Source organism: Numida meleagris, chromosome 22, assembly GCF_002078875.1.
Source record: "Numida meleagris isolate 19003 breed g44 Domestic line chromosome 22, NumMel1.0, whole genome shotgun sequence".
Taxonomy (NCBI): Eukaryota; Metazoa; Chordata; class Aves; order Galliformes; family Numididae; genus Numida; species Numida meleagris.
The window spans coordinates 1,884,134-1,904,096 of record NC_034430.1 but is presented as its reverse complement, the minus strand read 5'-3'; the positions used below and the strand labels follow the sequence as shown (position 1 = coordinate 1,904,096).

The 19,963-nt window shown below is 62.4% G+C and overlaps 2 protein-coding genes across 2 annotated transcripts in view; both read left to right on the top strand.

Moving 5' to 3' along the window:
• Positions 1 to 10,196, top strand: part of SLC9A1 (solute carrier family 9 member A1) — a 19,506-nt gene extending 9,310 nt beyond the window's left edge. Inside the window, exons 2-12 of the mRNA XM_021375382.1 lie at positions 2,797 to 3,257; positions 4,514 to 4,764; positions 5,175 to 5,392; positions 5,730 to 5,932; positions 6,158 to 6,247; positions 6,621 to 6,691; positions 7,048 to 7,221; positions 7,363 to 7,480; positions 7,886 to 7,987; positions 8,318 to 8,387; positions 9,035 to 10,196. Coding sequence (XP_021231057.1) covers positions 2,797 to 3,257; positions 4,514 to 4,764; positions 5,175 to 5,392; positions 5,730 to 5,932; positions 6,158 to 6,247; positions 6,621 to 6,691; positions 7,048 to 7,221; positions 7,363 to 7,480; positions 7,886 to 7,987; positions 8,318 to 8,387; positions 9,035 to 9,357 — 2,081 coding nt within the window. The 3' untranslated portion in view covers positions 9,358 to 10,196. The remainder of the gene's footprint in view (positions 1 to 2,796; positions 3,258 to 4,513; positions 4,765 to 5,174; positions 5,393 to 5,729; positions 5,933 to 6,157; positions 6,248 to 6,620; positions 6,692 to 7,047; positions 7,222 to 7,362; positions 7,481 to 7,885; positions 7,988 to 8,317; positions 8,388 to 9,034) is intronic.
• On the top strand, positions 15,378 to 19,881 carry FAM46B (family with sequence similarity 46 member B). Its single transcript, XM_021375541.1, has 2 exons — positions 15,378 to 15,765; positions 18,384 to 19,881. The coding sequence occupies exons 1-2, from the start codon at positions 15,592 to 15,594 to the stop codon at positions 19,401 to 19,403; spliced, it is 1,194 nt and encodes a 397-aa protein (XP_021231216.1). The 5' UTR covers positions 15,378 to 15,591; the 3' UTR covers positions 19,404 to 19,881.

The window sequence follows — 19,963 nt, the reverse complement described above, 5'->3', positions numbered from 1 at the left end:
GGGTGGGTGGGACGGGGCCGTGCAGGGGGGGCAGATCCCTGCACCCCCATGGGCACGCGGTGCCTGCAGCCTCGGGACATTTCCAAATCGCTGGGAGCAGCATGGGGCGATTGGATTGATGCACAGGGTGATTGGATTGATGCACAGGGTGATTGGATTGATGCACAGGGCGATTGGATTGATGCACGGGGCATCCCTCCCTGTCCCATCCCTCCGTCCCCAAATCCTGTCCCTCCGCATTCCTCCCAGCTGTGGCTCGGGCAGCGTGCAGCTCAGATATGGCTCAGGCAGCATGCAGCTCAGATATGGCACGTTTGGGGCCGGGAGGCAGAGAAGGAGCCGACGCCGCGGGAAGGAGCTTACATAACACCGGGCACAGCGTCCGACCCGTCCGACAGCGCTGCCGTAACCCGGTTACGGCTGAGGGAGGATAAAACCACGTGGAGGCTGGAACCTGTCCCGGGCGGTTGGATTGGGAGTAAATATTTACATGGCACCGCAGCCACCAGCACTGAGGGGCTGGGGAAGGGCAGCCAGGTCCTGCTTGTCAGCACGTGGGTGGGCCGCCGGGAGCTCTCTCTCGTGGCAGCTCCACGTCTTGCCATCAGCGTTCACCTCTCCGCTGTGCCCGGGGACACACGGAGGCTCACGGTGATGGGGCCGCGCTTGGAGGTCCGCTCTTAGCATCCACAGCTGGCAGCGTGCAGCAAGGGGAAAGGTAGCTGCCCTGCAGGAGCTGCTGGTGCTCGCCGCCGGTAGCGCGGGGAGTTGTGTTGCTGCCCTGGGTTGGCTGTGCTGGGATTGAAGCAGCCCCGTGCAGATGTATTGACACCGACATGAAGACGCCCCGCGCTCAGGAGGTGCAGAGCAAACTCCTCTGCAGCGCGGGTGCTGCCTCGCAAGCAGCCCCAGATCTCCACGATGGAAGGCGATGATTTCACGCCCTTTGGAGCTTGGGCTGCACTTGACCTTGGCTGGCGTGAAGGCTGCAGAGCCGGTCCCAGCGCCCTGCCCTAACCCAAACCTCAGCCCGTGCTCACCCTGCAGGGCAGCGGCCGCTCTGCCCCATGCGAGCCGGGCTGCGGGCAGGGTGCACGGCCGAGGATCCCCGGGGGCAGAGCCCATTAGCTTGCACATTTCCTTGTTTGCTCTCGGGGCTGGTGTTTACTCAGCCCTTCTTGCTCTGGATACACGCGATGTCTGATAGCGGAGGAGCTGCCCCCATGGAATCAGAGGCGTGGTTCACATGCAGCCCGTCTGAGTGCGTTCTTAGGGACCTAAAACACCGAATTCACGTCAGCGCGTGAAAGATCCGGTTTCATGGGATCCCGGGGCCCGGGGGGAAGGAGTGAGAGATGCTTAATTGTCAGCGTTGGTGTTTTATTCCTAATTGGATGTGCTCGGCGAGTGAGCGCCGGTTTGCTGCAGGCTTCCTGCTGCCTGCGTCGCTTTCCACCTGGTTGTGGTGGGGCTGGCTTATGCTGAGGTGTGCTCCGAGTGCCATCTGCAGTGAGCTGTGCTAGGAGGAGGGATGCTCACTCGCCTCCCCTCTGCACCTCACATGTGTCACTGCTGCAGAGGTGGTGAGGGCCTGGAGCACCTCCTGATGGGGACAGGCTCAGAGCTCCAGGGCTGTTCCCTGGGGAAGAGAAGGATCTGAGAGCACTGATGGAATCTGCAGGGTGGCAGTGAGGAGGATGGGGCCGGGCTCTGTCTGGTGGTACCAGGACGCTCTCCTGCACGAGCTGCTGCTGTAGGGAACCTGCTCCAGGGAACTGCCCCTCTGCCATCCCTGGGCACAGGGCTTCGCTGTAACAAAGCCAAGGCAGAAACCAGGCTCCTCGCCCCTCACTGCAGCACCTGGAACCTTCCAGAGCCACCAGAGCCCCACTGAGGCCGTGCCAGACCCACGCGGGGCTTTGGCTGTGAGGAGCCCTGCAGCCGCTGCGGTGCTCGCGTGGCACAGAGCAGCAACATGAGGTCTGCTCCATCCTCGTCGCCGGCAGCTGGCTCACGGCTGGCGCTCGGGGAGGCACGGGGGGAATCGTTTTCACTTTCCAGACATGTTTGTGCTGCACAAGAAGGAGGGGGGGCTGAGCCGGCAGCGTGCCGGTGCTGAGCCGCCCGCGTCGCCGCCGAGGGTCTGACTCCATCCGCTGCGGCACGGCGTGCAGATGGCACGGCCAGAAGGAACGACGGAACGCGGCGTCAGCGGTGCCTGATTGGAAACCCGTCCCCTTGCCAGGGAACAAATGTGCCTCGTTTCAAAGTCATCGTTACACATCCCGGGAGAGGATCCAGGGAAGCCGTCCCCGTCTCCGCAGCCCCTCCGGCAGGGATGGGTTGGAGGGGGTTGCGTGGACCTGGGGGCTGCAATGACCCAGAGGCAGCCCAAGGGATGGGGCTGTGCCATGGGGCACAGCATGAGCCCCGTGTCGGTCTGACGGGAGGTAAATGCCAGCGCCTACATGTGCTGGGGATGAGTAACTGTTGGGAAGAGCTGGAGCCAGCAGCAGCTTGTGTGAGCACTGCGCGTGCTGCCGGCGCTGGCACGGGGCCGGGGGTCTGCTGAACCCCCCCTCGCTGGCCTGGGCTCTGTGCTGTGGGGATGAGCAGTGGCACTGTATGTCAGCCCAGTTTCCAGTTTCCACTTCACAGCTTGGGAGCACAGGGCAGAAGGGGAAACTGAGGCGAGCGAAAGGTTTTAAAGGCTGCCGGGAGGGCTGGGGAGCAGGTCCCTCGTTCCCACATCCTCCGTTCCCGTAGCCAACGTGCACTCTGCTCTCTCCTCTCCAGGCTTCCACGTCATGTCCTCGGTGTCCAAAGTGGTTCCCGAGAGCTGCCTGCTCATCGTGGTGGGCCTTCTGGTCGGCGGGCTCATCAAAGCGGTGGGCGAGAAGCCCCCCATCCTCAAGTCGGACATCTTCTTCCTCTTCCTCCTCCCTCCCATCATCTTGGACGCCGGCTATTTCCTCCCCTTGCGGCAGTTCACCGAGAACCTGGGCACCATCCTCATCTTCGCCGTGGTGGGGACGCTCTGGAACGCGTTCTTCCTGGGCGGGCTGATGTACGCCGTGTGCCAGATCGGCGGCACCGGGCTCAACCACATCGGCCTGCTGGCCAACCTGCTCTTCGGCAGCATCATCTCGGCCGTGGACCCGGTGGCCGTGCTGGCCGTCTTCGAGGAGATCCACATCAACGAGCTGCTGCACATCCTGGTCTTCGGGGAGTCCCTGCTGAACGACGCCGTCACGGTGGTAAGCGGAGGCGGCGGGGGCACGAGGGGACGGGGTTTGCTTTTGGGGGGGCACCGGGACCGGTTCCATCCTCGCTGTTTGTCGGATGCTGCTGGGCTGCGGGGCTGCGGTGCTGCGCTTCCGAACTTCTGCGGGTGCAGAGCTAAATATAGCAGCTGAAAACGCCGCAGAGGTGCTTTGAGGCGATGTGCTTCACTTGGCGGTTTGGGGATGGCCAAGAGCACGTGCCCAGCGCTCTCCTGCATCTCGGGGAGCTTTGCTGGCTCGCTCTGCCCCCCAGCCGTGGGACGTGGGGTCAGGGCAGGGAGCGGGGCATGCTGCTTTCTGGCCCTCGTCCTGCTGCCCGCCCAGCAGAAGCGGTCAGGAGCGCAGAGGGTCCGTGCTGTTCCCAAAGGACAGCTGTGTCCAGGTGCTGGCGTGGCCGTCATCCTCCTCCCTGCAGTGCTGACCTCTACGTTTACTCCCAGCCCGCTGCTTTTTCCTGGCTCTGCTCCCACCTCCCATCTGCTCTGCTCTGCAGAGGGTGAGGAGGAACACGCTGTCCCAGCACAGGGCTTTTCCCAGGAGCTTTTCTCCCTTTTTGCCCTGGGCTGTGTCCTCGCTCCCATCCCTGGGGAATGCTTTTGCCTTCTGCTCTCACATCTGTCCCCGCTCAGGCCCTAGGAACCAGCTCTGGCATGCTGGGCTTGGCACCCTGCCCTCCCACTGCTCCAAGTACCCTGCAGGATGCTCGGAAGCCAGTTTCCTCTTCCTGCTTTAAAATCTCTCCAGTAAACACATCCAGGAGTGAGAGATGCAGCCCAGGGTGGGCTCCTTGCAAGGCTGCCCCGTCAGCTACAAAACAGCACGAAGGTTTGGGCTGTTCCCTGCGCTGAGCAGGGGCAGCTGTTGGCTTTTCTCCCCACGTGGCTGTTGGGTGGCCTCGTTTATCCATTGGGAAGTGGGAACGGTCTCTTGCTGGGTCTTCCTTGCCTGAAGCCCCCGCAGGGACAGCAGCCGGGCCTGTAGCGGAGAACAGAGCTGTCCTGGACGTGTGTCCCTCTGTGTGGCTGTGTCTGACACAGCAAAGCACCGCCAGCTTTTTCTGCTGGGTGAAGCACAGCATCCAGCTCTGTGTGACATGGGCGTGCTGCGCTGGGGGGCTGCACGCGTCCCTCCCATGCTCTCCTAAGGACGGTCCCTAAGCAGAGCTCTGAGGTGAGGGGATCTCTTGCCCGTGGGGCAGTTTGAAACCCCCTCTCCCTTCTCATTCCCAGGTCCTCTACCACCTTTTTGAGGAGTTTGCCAACTTCGAGCAAGTGACCGTTATCGACATCGTCCTTGGCTTCTTCAGCTTCTTCGTGGTGTCGCTGGGCGGCGTCTTCGTGGGCGTCATTTACGGGCTGATCGCGGCCTTCACGTCCCGCTTCACCTCCAACATCCGCGTCATCGAGCCCCTCTTCGTCTTCCTCTACAGCTACATGGCCTATCTCTCCGCCGAGCTCTTCCACCTGTCCGGCATCATGGCGTGAGTTGGGCGCGGGTGGGATGAGATGCCCTCCTGTCCCCAAGGGCGGGACCCCGGTGTTGGGGGGATTTGCTCTGATGTAATGGCCGTAGCAGTCCCAGCGTGGCCAGGGCTGTGTTTGGGTGTGCGTGAAGGCAGCGGGGAGAGAGACTCGCTTGAGCTGTCCCACAGATCCCAAAGCACTGACGGCCCATTTCCCATTCCTCCAGGCACGTGGCGGCAGGCAGGGCCTGCTGAGCGCTCAGAATGCGCTGGGTTTGTGCTGCCTGCTTCCAATGCTGCCCTACCAGGGGGAAGGAGAATCCTTATGTCACCTTCCCTGGAGCCCTGGCCTCTCACCAGCCCCATCCTGCAGGGCCAGGGCTTGGGACTGTCCCCACGGCTGCTGAGTGCCCCTACCTTGCCCCTAGGCTCATCGCCTCCGGCGTGGTCATGCGTCCCTACGTGGAAGCCAACATCTCCCACAAGTCCCACACCACCATCAAGTATTTCCTCAAGATGTGGAGCAGCGTGAGCGAGACCCTCATCTTCATCTTCCTGGGTGTCTCCACCGTGGCTGGCCAGCACTACTGGAACTGGACCTTCGTCATCAGCACGCTGCTCTTCTGCCTCATCGCGAGGGTTCTAGGTGAGGTCTTGATGTGGTGGCGAGTCCCTGGGACTGGTCCTGGGTTGTGGGCTCCTCTCAGGGCTCCCAGGTCCCAGTTTGCCTTGCTGGGGAGACTGGAGTTGACTGGGTAGCACTGCTCCTCAGTGGGCTTTGCTGGTGGTTGGCTTTGTGGGAAGATGGAGCAAGGCCAAGTTCGTGCTGGGCACGGGGTTGGGACGCGCGTGCGCTCAAGGGTATGAGGAACGTATCCCTCACGTTAAAGGGTATGGCACTGCTCTGGGCCCGGGGGGGGTTCTTCAGGTCTGGGGGCTTCCTTCACCATCTCATCGTGTGCGGTCCTGCCCTGCTCCCCCAGGCGTCCTGGTCCTCACCTGGTTCATCAACAAGTTCCGAATCGTGAAGCTGACGCCGAAGGATCAGTTCATCATTGCCTACGGGGGCCTGCGGGGGGCCATCGCCTTCTCGCTCTGTTACCTCCTCGACTACGAGCACTTTAACATGAGGGACATGTTCCTCACGGCCATCATCACCGTCATCTTCTTCACCGTCTTCGTGCAGGTTGGTAGCACGCGGGCGGCACGTGGGTCCGGGGGGGCACCGTGTGGGGGGGGTGGGGGTGGTGAAAGCCAGGAGCGTGCCACCCTCATAGCATCATACAGCCGTGGAAGGGCTGGGGTGGGAGGTGACCTTAGAGCCCACCCAGCCCCAGCCCCGTGCCCTGGGCTGGTTGCCCCCCACCACATCAAGCTGCCCGGGGTCTGACCCTCCCGCCCCGTTCCCCAGGGCATGACCATCCGGCCGCTGGTGGACCTGCTCGCCGTGAAGAAGAAGCAGGAGACGAAGCGCTCCATCAACGAGGAGATCCACACGCAGGTAACGCCGCGTTACCGGCCCTTGGCGCGCGCGTCCCTTCGCTGCCTTAGCCCTCTTCTTTCTCTGCTTCTGCCACCTCCACCGCTGTACCCGGGCGGGTGCACAGAGCGGGAGCTGCCCCTAAGTGGTGCCCAAGGTAAGGGGGGACGGAGCGAGGGCTCTCCCCTTCTGTGTCGTCCGATGCCCGCTCCGACCCAGACCTCCCCTCTCTGCCTGAGCTGCGTAGGACCCTGCCGCCCTCCCGAGGCCCCCCCGGCCCCACAGCCCTGATGTCACACCCCGCTGAGTGCCGTCACCCCGTGTCAGTGTGGGGTGGTGGGGGAGAGGCGGTGGCGGCCCACCAGCTGCCCGTGCCCTGCGCCTTCTCTTGCAGTTCCTGGATCACCTGCTGACGGGGATCGAGGATATCTGTGGTCACTACGGGCATCACCACTGGAAAGACAAGTGAGGAGGGAGGTTTGGTGGCTCGGGGGACTAGGGGTGAGACGGGGGCAGGGTTGAGTTGCCACCTGGCAGCCCTGGGCTGGGGTTTTCCTTAGGCCGTGGGAGCCACGTGCGCTCTTCCCAGTGAATGACGGTGCTGGGCTGAGTGTGAGCGAGGTGCGGGGCTGCACCGCTTTGCCACACTGCGTGCAAGGAGGGGAACTCCTGCAGCTCGGGGCTGCGAGTTGTGGGGTCTGCCTGGCTACGGGGGGGGTCCCGACCTGCGCCTGGGGGGAACGATCCGCAGGGGAGCGGGTGTGCTGGGGTAAGGGCAGATGTGACGTGCTCGCCTCTCCTTTCCCCACGGCGTCGGGAAGGCTGAATCGCTTCAACAAGAAGTACGTGAAGAAGTGCCTGATCGCCGGAGAGCGCTCCAAGGAGCCGCAGCTCATCGCTTTCTATCACAAGATGGAGATGAAGCAGGCAATCGAGCTGGTGGAGAGCGGGGGCTTGGGCAAGATCCCCTCCACCGTCTCCGCCGTCTCCATCCAGTGAGTTCCCAGCCACCGCGTGCCTCCCCATGGCCTGGGCTGCAGGGTGAACGCTGCCCGTTGGTGGCCCCGGGGCACGCAGCCCTTCAGCTCTGCTGTGTGCCGTGGCACCGTGACTCTGAGCTCTGTCTGTCCATGCAGGAACATCAACCCCAAGACGACACCCTCCATGACACACGCCGTTCCGGCCCTGTCCAAGGACAAGGAGGAGGAGATCCGGAATATCCTTCGCAACAACCTGCAAAAAACCAGGCAGAGGGTGAGGCGTGCCCCGAGCTGTGCCCTCGCCCCACGTTCCCCCTTTGCTTCCCTGGGGTGGCCTTCAATCTGCAGCCCTCGGCACCAGCTGTGCGCTTCACCCGCACCAGCCGTGCCCCTCTGCCCGTCCTGAGTCCAGCCCCGTGTGTTCCCAGTCTGCGTTCCCTCCCTTAGAGGCCCTGGGACGGTGCTGAGGGGAGGCTGGCTTGTTGCCCGAGCCCTTACTGCACCGTGGTGGCTGAGATCAGGCATCCCATGGGATGAGCCACAAGGGAAGGGACGTGTCCTGCCCAGGGGCGGCTGTTTCATCCCATCTCCAAGGGTAACGGTGCCGTGACCTTCCTGACCTTCCTTTGCCTTTCCGTGAGTTTTTCAACCCGTCTCCTTTTCTCGGGCCTTCTCACAGCTGCGATCCTACAACCGGCACACGCTGGTGGCTGACCCCTACGAGGAAGCCTGGAACCAGATGGTCCTGCGGAGGCAGAAAATCCGGCACGCGGATCACCAGGTGTCCAGGGGATGCTGGGGTGGGACGGGGCGGGCATGGAAGTGGACGGGGCTTCCAGCCTGGGAAGGGCACCGGTGTCCCATGACACCCCTGCATGGGGTTCCACTACAGCCGTCCCTGCCCTCTGCTCATTGCAGCATGAAGGCAGATGCAGGGCAAGCGCGTGCAGCACGGCTGGGAGGACGCACGCATTTACCCACTGCGTCCCACTGCTGCTTCTTGCTCATCCCTGAGACTCGGGGTCAATTCCCCGCTCCCCCTCCCCCACTGGCCCCAACCACTGTGCTGCAGGCAGCCCCTCATGCTGCTTTCCCTGCGCTCTGCTTGCAGAACATCTACCTGACGGTGCCGACTAACAAGATCGATTCGCCCACCATGTCCCGGGCTCGCATCGGCTCAGGTAGGGGGGGACCGAGCTGGTGGGGACACGCAGGTGTTGGTGTCGTGCTGAGCATCACTGAGTGCGCACGCACTCGGAGGTTGTGCTGTCCTGTGTCCCTCTGCTGTCCATGTCCCTGTGCTGCCCCACGTCCCCTCTGCTGTCCTCTGTCCTTTCTGTTGTCCTGTGTCCCTTCTGCTGTCCGTTGTCCCCTCTCTGCTGCTCTGTGTCCCTCTGCTGTCTATGTCCCTGTGCTGTCCCACGTCCTCTCTGCTGTCCTGTGCCCGTCTGCTCCTCTGCCCTGCGCATCCCCGGGGAAGCAGCTAGGCGGCAGGAGAGGAACCCGAGCGGAGGCGGCTGGCGGTGAGGGCGCAGCGCGGCGCTTGCTGCTTGCCGAGGCGGTGTTTGCTCGGCAGAGGGCAGCTTCGCCCCTCGCAATCTGTGCGAGCAGCGCTGTTCCGCCGGGTGCCTCCAAATGGGATGCGGAGATCAGAAACAGCTCCGAAATCAGAGCGAGCCCCGGGGTGCGAACCCCAAACACCTGCAGAGCGTTGGCTGGGGGTCCCCGGGACCCCCCCCCGTCCTGCTGGAGCTCCCCAGGCTGACCCGATTTACGGCACCGCCTCACGGTGAGCTGCGCTCTGCCTGACCCCTCCCTACCCCCCCAGACCCGCTGGCCTACGAACCCAAGCCGGACTCGGAGAACCTGCCCATCATCACCATCGACCCGGCCTCCCCGCAGTCCCCGGAGTCGGTGGACCTGCCCAACGAGGTGCCCAAGGGCTGCGGCGGCCTGCCGCCCTCCCCCGAGGAGGACGAGGAGGGGCTGGTGATGCGGGCCAAGGAGCCTTCCTCCCCCGGCACCGACGACGTCTTCACCCCGGGGACCAGCGACAGCCCCAGCAGCCAGCGGATGCTGCGGTGCCTGAGCGACCCGGGGCCGCGGCAGGAGCCCGAGGAGGGGGAACCCTTCATCCCCAAGGGGCAGTAGCGCGGGGGCTGCCCGCTCCTTCCTCCGGTTTCCCTCTCTCTCTTCGTTCGTTTTCTTTCTTTGCTCCCCCACACTTTCGGGTTCCTCTATCACTACACACCGGGTTTGGGAAGGGGGGACCGTCCTGGACGGACGGGAGCTGCGGGGACAGCCCTGCCCAGCGAGCCGTGGAGCGGCCCCGAGGAGCAGGATGGAGCCCCCGGGACAGGAGGGACCCGGCCCCGGGGCGAGGACGCTCCCCGGGCTCCAGGACCGGTGGGGCCGGCGCGGGGCTTTGCCGGAGGTGGCCCCGACCCGCAGTGACTCCACGGGACGGCTCCCGCAGATGCGGCGTTGGGCTGCGGCTGCAGAACCGGGGGCTTCTCCTCTCCCTTTGCTTGCTGCGTGTCTGCACCCCCCCCCGACCCCAGGGTGCGGCGCGTGGAGGTGGGGGCCGGGCTCCGCGTCGGCGCTCCCCATCCGTGGCTGCGTTCCCCGCAGGGCCGGCTGCTGCCCACCATTATCCCCAGCGCTGCGTTCACGCCGGCTCTCGTTCAATCAATATCCTATAGCCGTGCGGGGGTCCCCGCTCCCCTCGCGCTTCGAGCGGCCCCCCCGCCCCCCCGGCCCCGTGCATGTCCCCTCCTTCAGCCCCACGTGGGGGTGGAAGCAGCGCTGGCTGCTCCTGAACCAAAGACAGCCCCGGGTTGGGCGCAGCACGCGGGTGGCCGTGTTGTCCATGTGCCATCCCAACGGCGCGCACGCGCTCTGCTTCCGGGAGGGAGAAAAGAAGCAATGACAATTCTCTTGTATAGAAAGGAAAAAAAAAGAAAAGAAAACAAAACAAAACAAAAACAAAACAAAAAAAAAAAACGCCACACGTGTAAAGAGATTCTTTTTTTTTTTTTTTTTTTCATGAATATTCTAATAAATTAATGTTCATTTGTAGTGTCGTTTGTTTGGTTTTTTTTTCTGGCTGCCCAGACCTCTCCCCCCCGCCCTTCCCCTGTCCCGGGGGCTGCACTGCCCCGCATCGTTTGCATTCACATCCCCAGCCCCTTCCTGGATTGCCGCCCTGCTCTGGCTGCAGGGGGTGACATTGGGCACGGGGGGGTCTGGCTGCTGCTCGCAGTGTTGCTCTTCTTTCTTTTTTTAAATTGGGAGAGGGAAGCGTGTGGCGTTGAGCTGTGAATGTGTCACCCGCCCGGTCGGGCTGGTCCCTGCCCGAGCTGTGCTTAGTGCAGAAGCAGGGGGGGATGCTCCAGGCCCTGATGATGGAAAGCCAGCACGGCCGTGGGGACAACAGCACGGCCATGGGAGCACAAGCACAGACATGTGGACACGGCATTGCCATGGGGACACCAGTATTGCCATGGTGACATCATCACAGCCACACTGACACCAGCATGGCCATGGGGACGTGAACACACCTATGGGGACACCACCACAGCCAAGGGGAGCCCAGCGTGGCCGACATGCAGGGTAAGACAGGGGGTGTCCTGTGCTCCCCCCCCCGGTGCCATGAGCCAAGGGAGAGCGCTCAGCTCGTGCCCTTCACCTGGGTGGACACCGGGGATGATTTCCCCGTCCCCTGCACCAGCCCTGAGCCCAGCCCCGCAGCCCACGGGGCGCTCACCCCCTCCCACCCGCAGGGAAGAAGCCCCCGGGGAGCAGAGCCCCTCTCTTGGAGGCAGTCATCACCGGAGCGTGTTCCAGCGCTGCAAATTAGAGCCGTGATTCAACGAGGCCGTGACTCACGCGCTTGCCATCCCATAAGCGCATAATGGCTGGCGTTGCTCATCTGCTTAAAATACCTGAAGTCCCAGGTCCCCCCCCCCTTCCCCGTGCCCCCGGGATGGGTTCACCCCCGGTGCGTCCCACCGCTGCGTGGCTTTGGGTGCTGGAGGTGCCCGGGGACCCCAGCGGTGCCAGCCCAGCCCGGCAGCACCGACCCCCAGCACGGAGCGGGACGGCCCCAGGCGGTGGCAGGAGCAGCCACGTGCCGGGCAGCATCACGTGCAGCCACCCTCCTGGCTTCAGTCATCGTTTGAACACCACAAGTGGCCAAACAGAGGCATTTCCAGGATATTCTTGTGTCTGTCTTCAGGGTGAGTAACTTCTTATAATGAGGGAGGACTAATGATCCCTGCAGGGACGGGCTGGCAACACTGAGCAACCGCTGAAGTGCACGAGGCCACGGGGTGGATGGATCCCAGGGAGCCTCCCCACGCCCCTTGTCCCATCACTGCCGTGCCATGTCCCCATGCCCCTTGTCCCCCCACGGCCACCCCAAACACAGCACAGTTTCTGCCAGCACCAAGGCCGGGATAGCAATGGGACGTCAATGGGACGGTGATGGGATGGCAGTGGGTTGGCAATGGGATGGTGATGGGATGGCAATGGGATGGTGATGGGATAGAAGTGGAACAGTGATGGGATGGAAGTGGGACAGCGATGGGATGGCAAGTGGGAAGCAATGGGATCGCAGTGGGACCGCAATGGGGTGGCAATGGGATGGAGATAGGACAACGATGGGACAGCAATGGGATGGTGATGGGACAGCAATGGGATGGTGATGGGATGGCAATGGGATGGTGATGGGATGGCAATGGGACAGTGTGTGCCACCACCTGGAGCTGTGCTCAGGCAGCACTTGCAGCCTGAAAATATCAAAGGGAAAGGCAGATGGGGTTTCCTAGCAGGCTCCAATTAGCAGCAGCCCTGCAGACGGCTGTCGCTCACCGCATGATTAAAATCCCAAGTCAAGCCACGCAAACAGCGCTGCGTTGCCGGGAAGCCACTGAGGTTGGGACACACGGGTTGCTACGGGCACTGCTGGGAGAGCGCTGCGTGGATTTGGGTTGCCCCATTGCAGATCTGTGGTCACCGCGGGGGGTTGGGGGACAGTGTGGTGACACCGTCATTGTCACCGGATGGGGCTCAATGCCACCGCTCCCGGCACCGCTCCGGGGGTGCTTGGGGCTGTAGGGTTGTGCGCAGCCCGGGGAGGTGACGGTGCCATTCCCCAGCTCTGTGTCACCCGTGCTAATAACACCCTGTGCTCCTGCAGCTCCTTTCATCTCAGGCCCTTGGAGGTGGCCCTCGGTGGCTCACGACACCTCCCTGGGGTGGCATCACAGCCATCATTCATCAGGGTTATTTCCATAGACATGGCTGTGGGAGCCACGCGGGGACCCCCGCTCTGGGTGGGGACAGACTCAGCATTGCCTTGGCTGGTGTGGGGACGTCCTCCTCGGTGGGGTCCCTCAGGTGTCCCTCAGGTGTCCCTCAGGTGTCACTCAGCCAAGGGCTGGGGGCAGCGGGAGGGTGGTGGAGGTGCTGCCCACATCCCCTGCCACAGTTTCCCCACCCGCTGCACAAAACCCCCTGCCCAGACCTCCTCCTCCTCCTCCCTTTGGATTTTGGGATGAATGAGCTCGAACTCTGCCAACCCTTCCTCCTCCCTTCCCCCTGCCCCCACAGCCCAAGAGGGCAGCGCCCACCGCCCTGCACTGTGGATGTGGGTGTGCTGCTTCATCTTGCCAGGCATCTCTGTGCTCTGCTACAGCTCGTGGGTGGGATAAGGCCTTCCTCCTCATCATCCTCACCTCATCCTCCTCATCCTCACCTCGTTCTCCTCACCTTCACCTTCTCCTTCTCATACTCACCGCATCCCCATCCTCCTCCTCCTCACCTCATCCTCCTCCTCATCCTCCCCATCATCACCACCTCTTCCTCATCCTCCTCATCCTCACCTCGTTCTCCTCACCTTCACCTTCTCCTTCTCATACTCACCGCATCCCCATCCTCCTCCTCCTCACCTCATCCTCCTCCTCATCCTCCCCATCATCACCACCTCTTCCTCATCCTCCTCATCCTCACCTTGTCTTCCTCATCTTCACCTCATCCTCATCCTCACCTCCTCCTCCCCGTCCTCACAGCTCACTGCTCCCCCGAGGACAAAGCCAGGCTCTGGGAGCCGCAGGGTTCCCTCGGTGCCACCCCTGCACAGGTGGTGCAAGCAGGAGGCGGCCGGGAGCTGTGTTTGCCGAGGGAGGTTGCAGACGCAGCTGGGATCCACCTCCTAAATCCACAGCGGGCGCGGGGCGGCGGGTATGTGCATGGAGACAGCGGGCACGGCGTGGGGACGGTGGCCTGTGTGTGTAGGGCCAACAGGCGAGCACCTGGAGACTGCTGGCACCTGCATGGTGGCACGTGTGCGTGCACGCAGAGACAGTGATGTGCATGAAGGGGCAGCTGACGTGCGGCATGGAGACGCCGGGGCATGCACGGGGACAGGCGCTGGGTGCCAGAGGAACAGGCAGCGCACGCACGGGGACTTCTGCTGCGCACAAGGGAGCGTCGCTGCTGCCCGGGGTGACGCTGGGTGACGTCGGTTGCTGTGGAGCAGGGCCGGGTCCCAGCTGCTTGCTCAGGGAGGCGGCTCACCTGCACAATGGCAGGCGGGCGGCAGCCGGTCCCACGCGGTCAGGGTGTCCCCGAGGCCTCTCCTCACCCCTCGGTCGGGCCGTTCCCTCCCCAGCCCCGCTCGGTTCCCCCCAGCCCTGCTCCTGCAGCCCTGCACCCACTTCTGCAGGTGAGCACCCCGCAAGGGCTGGGAAAGGGCCCCCAATGGGACACTGCTCTCCCCAGAGCCACCAGTGTGTCCCCTGTTCCCATCCCCTTGGCCATGCCATACGCCAAGGGACCCTGCCAGGGCACCCCAGCGCCACAGTCTGGGCTCTGGGAGTGGGTGCTCAGCTCAGTGCTGTCGGGCACAGTGCATCCCATGGCATCGCAGGGCACGGCCACTGCCCAGGCACCGGGCACTGGGGGCTCAGCACAGGGGAGATTGGACATGGGACATGGGACGTGGGGTGTGGGATGGGGGACATGGAACATGGGAGAAGGAAGGGACGCTCTCCCAATTTCTAAAGCACGTTGCCTCGTCTCAACCTCTTGGGAATCTCTTCCTGATAAAGCACTTCTGCCGGTGTCATCAAAGGGGTTTTGCAACAGCGATTTTTGCAGAGTTCCACGGAAAACCACTTTCACTCCCTACACCCCACACCCCCAGGCCTGCCTGGCAGCCTCACTCCTGCCCCAGGGTTCACCCAGCCCATCCAGCTCACCCCCGTGTCCCCTCCAAAAGCTGTGGGTGCCCCCCGGGGCGTTATGGGGCACACTCTGAGCCCACTGTCACCCTCTGGTGTCACCCCCTTTCCCCATAGGGGGTGGAGCTGTGTGTCACTGCTGGGGAGGGAGCAAGGACTGTAAGGTGGTGGGTGGCAGGAGGTGGGATGTCAGTGGGATGTCAGTGGGGCATCAATTTGGTTATCAATGGGACATCCATGGATTGTGAATGGAATATCGATGGGGCATCAGTGGGATGTCAAGCAGGTATCAATATGACACCAATAGGGTATCAATGGGGTGTCAACTTGGTATCAGTGGGACAGCAATGGGATGACAGTGGGACATGAAAGGAATGCTAATGGAGCATCAGTTTGGTATCGATGGGACACCCAGGGTTGTGAATGGAGGATCAATGGGACATCAATGGGGCATCAAAGAGATGCGTATGAAGGGCATCAATTTGGTATCAATGGAACATTAACGGATGCCAATAGAATATCAATGGAATATCAAACGAGTATCGATGGGACATGTGTGGGATGTCAACGAGACATCAACGGGACATCAGTGCGGTATCCCGAGGTATCACGGCTGGGTGTCCCCCCAGCCCCCGCCCGCGGGTGCGGTCCCTTTAAGGCGCCGGGATCCCTCCACGCTGAGGGCTGCGCCAGAGGGCGGGGCAAGCCGCCGGAGCCCCGCCCCCTCCGTCTTCACCCCTCCTCTTTCCCTTCCCTCTCTTCCGATTGGCGCTCCGTCGAGCCCCGACCTTCCTTCTCCACCAATCAGAGCGCAGGAGGGGCTGTGGGACCCGGCAGCGATTGGCGGCGGGGTCGGGCCAATGGGGGCGCGGCGGGGCGCCTATATAAAGCGGCGGCGGGGCGCGGGCGAGCGCAGTGCCGAGCGCAGCCGGCGGCGGGCGGGAGCGGCAGCGGCGCGGACCGGTTCCCTGCAGCGCCCCCCGGGGTCCGCCTCCGCCCGCAGCTCCCCCCGCTCGGCACCGGCTTAGTTTTTTTTTTTTTACTTTTTTTCCCCCCCCTTTTCTACCCCACCCCCCCACCTCCAGCCCGGTATTTCCGGCTGTTTTCCGCACCGCTTCCGGGGGGAGCTGCCGGCGGGGCGATGCTGGCGGCGGCGGAGGCTGCGGGCTGCTCGGAGCAGCGCGCCGGGGAGCGCTTCAGCGTGTTGACGTGGGAGCAGGTGCAGCGGCTGGACCAGATCTTGGGCGAGACCGTCCCCATCCACGGCCGCGGCAACTTCCCCACGCTGTCCGTGAGGCCCCGAACCATCGTGCAGGTGAGAACCGGGCGGTTCTTGGGGCTCTGCCGCGGTCGTGGGGGGTGGGGGGGAGTGGGAGGAGCCCCGCGCTGCGCTCCCGTAGGTCGCACCCCCCCCCCTCCCCCCCCGTCCATGTGTGCCCTACACGTGGTGGTGCCCCCGGTCCGCACGGGGCTCCCGGTCCGATTCCAGAGTTCTGTTGGTTTAACCATAAAGTCATAACCGCGTTTAATATTAAACTGACAGCGTAGTTCAAATAAGCTGATGCATATTCATGTTTGGGAGGCAACTTCATTCCTCGATAATGACTCATCAAATGTAAAATCGGGCATGTTGGCTTCTAATTACAAAGGATATTCGCGAAGCCGAAGCCCGGCCGGCTCTCGCAATGCCCCGCCTGCTGGGTTCGGAGCTCGGCTGCCCTAGGGATGGAGACCTCCCCCCGAGTGCCCCAGTGCGGCTCCGCACGGCTTTCTTTGGGATCCTGGGGTTGCTGCTTCGTGCGGCGCTGCTGGAGCTCGGCGCTGAGCTTCCTCCTTCCTCCAGGAGCCGTCGTGGGGTTGGGGCGGTGCTGGAGCAGCCCCAGCACAGCAGCGTCACCCCGCACCCCTCCGTTTCCCCGAGGGATGCTGCCCGAGCTCCTTCCTGCAGGATGGGCGCCCTGAGCCCGGTGTTTAGGGCTGACTAATGGCGAGGAGTAACCCGAAAGGCACTCGCTGACAGTGGGGAGCAGCAGGTAGGGCTGGGGTAGGGCCGGCCGCCTGTCGGAGCCAATTAGCCGAACCGCACTGGAGGGGAGGCGCGGGTTTGGGAAGCAGGTCAGCAGCTGGGTAACCCTCCAAATATCTGCCCCTCTGGGGAAAAGCGCATTCCTGCCCCCACTGGAGCTGCCTGACCTTGGGGGGGGGGGTGGTCTGCTCAGCACTGAGGCTTTGGGGTCAGAGCGGGGTTGTTCCCCCTCCGTCCCCTTCTCAATACTTAGCAGAGCTGTCAGCTCCCAGAATGGGGCCTCAGTTATGGGGCTGAAGCTCTGTAGCCCCTGAGCTCAGCGTGGGATTGAGCAGCCATCCTTGGGTTGTGTCTGGGAAGTTAAACTGGAATGAGACTTCCCAGCTCTGCATCGGTCGCTTTGTGACCTGTACCTCGCCTTGCACTGAGCCCCACGGAGCTGTGCCTGTGCACATAGCTCAGTGATGGCCACCTGCAGTCACCTACAGGCCCATGGAGAACTCATCTGGCTTCGGCTCTCTGACAGCTGCTCTGTAGATAAAACCCGGGAGCAGTTCAGGAGTAAATTTGGCTTTTAGGGGATGAGCGTGTTCGTGTGCTGGTGGGGACTTGGGACTTGTGATGGCGAGTAGCTCCCTGGTTGACTGTTGCCCAGCATGTGACCATCACCGTGGGGCTGGCCGGGAGCCCGGGCACGACTCCAGCCCGAGCAGCAGTTCCTAATGTCAGAGAGCAGGGGGAAATGCCAGCGGAGTGGCTGCATCAGGAGACCAAACAGCCTCCCGGGCTTGGGATTTAACACGTTTTGGGACGGTTGTAGGAGCGTTTTTCAAAACATCTTCTCCCTGCAAGGGCAGCTCAGGGTCAGTGGAGCTCCCTATCTCGCTGCGCAGAGGGCTGCGGTCCTTCACCCCCACGCTGCTTCTGAACCAAAGGACAGAGCTGCAGCACGGGGGTGTCCCCAGGAGGACGGGGGCTGTGTGCCCTGGTGGGCCGGGCTCCTGGTGGGATTACTGCTCTGTCTGTGCCCCAAAGTTGGGCTCTTCCAAGTTGGATCCCCACTTCCAGCACCAGGTGAGCAGGCGGAGGTTCGCAGGGCTCTGTGGCTGCAGGAGGGAGACATGAAAGGGATGGAGGAGGGGGGGGTGAGGTTTGCATCTTCCTCCAGCGGCTCATCCCATCTTCTGTGAGCTCAGGGAAATGACAAGCTGTGTCCGTGGCAGTTTCTTGCATGGTCTTAGGGTTATTCCAGCCTGCTGCCTGTTAAGTAATCAGGCAAATGATTCAGCTTCGTACTCAATGAACAAAGCTCCGCAGGTACGGGTGGGTGTGCCAGGGCTGAGCATTACCATCGCTGGAGTAACACCCCGCAGATGAAAGCTGCCTCTTGTGCTTGATAGCACGCCAAGTTCAGCACGAAGCTCTGACACACTGGAAATTGTTAGGATACACTTACTAGTTAGGACATGAACTTGCATACACCTGGCCGGGGCTTTCGAGCGCTTCTGGCATCTTGATTTGCCTCTAATTAATCTTGACAGGTAAAAAGGGACGGCCGAAATGAGTGAGCAGCCCTGATGAGATCAGCAGGGACGGCAGCCGCCCCGTGTCCAGAGCCCTTGGAGGGAACCTGGGGGTGGCTGGCTGCAGCCCCGAGGAGCAGAGCCCACCACAGGACCAGCAGGGATGGCAATGGGGGGGGGGGGGGGGCACACAGCTGTGCTGGGAAACCCTCAGTGAGGGAGCAGTGAGGTAGACCCCCCCCGGCTGCTGACACAGCTCTGGACGCCTTCCAAAGTGACCTATTTCTGCTGGATTTGCTCTTTATTTTGCCGTCTTGCACTGGGGTGACCCATATAAGCAGGGGGAGCAGGCCCGCTTCTCACCGCCGCTCTCTTGTCCCCTAGGTTGTCCGCAGCCGCCTGGAGAAGAAGGGGATCGCGGTGCACAACGTGCGGCTGAACGGCTCGGCGGCCAGCCACGTCCTGCACCAGGACAGCGGGCTGGGCTACAAAGACCTCGACCTCATCTTCGGCGTGGATCTGAAGACAGAAGACGTCTTCCAGCAGGTGAAGGACGTGGTGATGGATTGCCTCCTCGACTTCCTCCCCGAGGGGGTCAACAAAGACAAGATCACCCCCATGACTCTGAAGGAGGCCTACGTGCAGAAGCTGGTGAAGGTGTGCAACGAGACCGACCGCTGGAGCCTCATCTCGCTGTCCAACAACAGCGGCAAGAACGTGGAGCTCAAGTTCGTGGACTCCCTCAGGCGGCAGTTCGAGTTCAGCGTGGACTCCTTCCAGATCATCCTGGATTCCCTCCTGCTCTTCGGGGAGTGCTCAGAGAACCCCATGGCGGAGAACTTCCACCCCACGGTCACCGGGGAGAGCATGTACGGGGACTTCGAGGAGGCGATGGAGCACCTGCGGAACAGGGTCATCGCCACGCGGAACCCGGAGGAGATCAGAGGCGGGGGGCTCCTGAAGTACTGCAACCTCCTGGTGAGGGGCTTCAAGCCCAAATCCGAGGTGGATATGAAGGCGCTGCAGCGCTACATGTGCTCCAGGTTTTTCATTGACTTCTCCGACATCGGCGAGCAGCAGAGGAAGCTGGAGTGCTACCTGCAGAGCCACTTCGTGGGCATGGAGGACAAACGCTATGACTATCTGATGACCCTGCACCGGGTGGTCAATGAGAGCACGGTCTGCCTCATGGGACACGAGCGGAGGCAGACCCTGAACCTCATTGCCACGCTGGCCGTGAGGGTCCTGGCAGAGCAGAACATCCTCCCCACCGTCACAAACGTCACCTGCTACTACCAGCCGGCCCCCTACGTCAGCGAGATCAACATCAACTACTACGTGACCCACGTGCAGCCCTTCCTGCCCTGCAACCAGTCCTACCCGACGTGGCTGCCCTGTAACTGAGCCGGGACGAACTTGAGGGGCTGTCCCCCGAGGTATTCCCTCGTTTGGAGGAGCCGGGGCAGGGGGGAGCCCGGAACTGCAACGCAAGGAAACTTCCCGGCCTCTCGCTTCAGGGCCTTGCTCCTGGGGCGGTCGGAGCGAGGCCTGCCTGCTGCACACCATCATGGGACGTGCGGCGCTGCGGGGGCTCGGACGTTGATGGGGAGACTTAATGACTTCTGTAAGCAATGGGGAATGGGGTGGGGGGTGTGAGGGGAGATTGTAGAGTTCCGGTGAGGTAGATCTGCACTGCCCTGAAATGGATCTGAATCTTTTCCTTTTTTGATTTGTTTTTTTTTTTTTTAGTGCAGGGGGTGTTATGGGTGTGTGCAGACTTGTGGTTTCTGATGAGAGAAGCCAGAGTGGCGAATTCCTGTGAAAGGACCAAAGAATCCTGTTTAAGTGCCTGTAACAATATAAAACACAACTGTACTGTAAACCTGATATACTTTTTTTTGCAGGGGGCTGACATCCCGAAAGCTTGAAGTGGGGATGTCCCGCGTGGGGGAAAATGTTTCTGT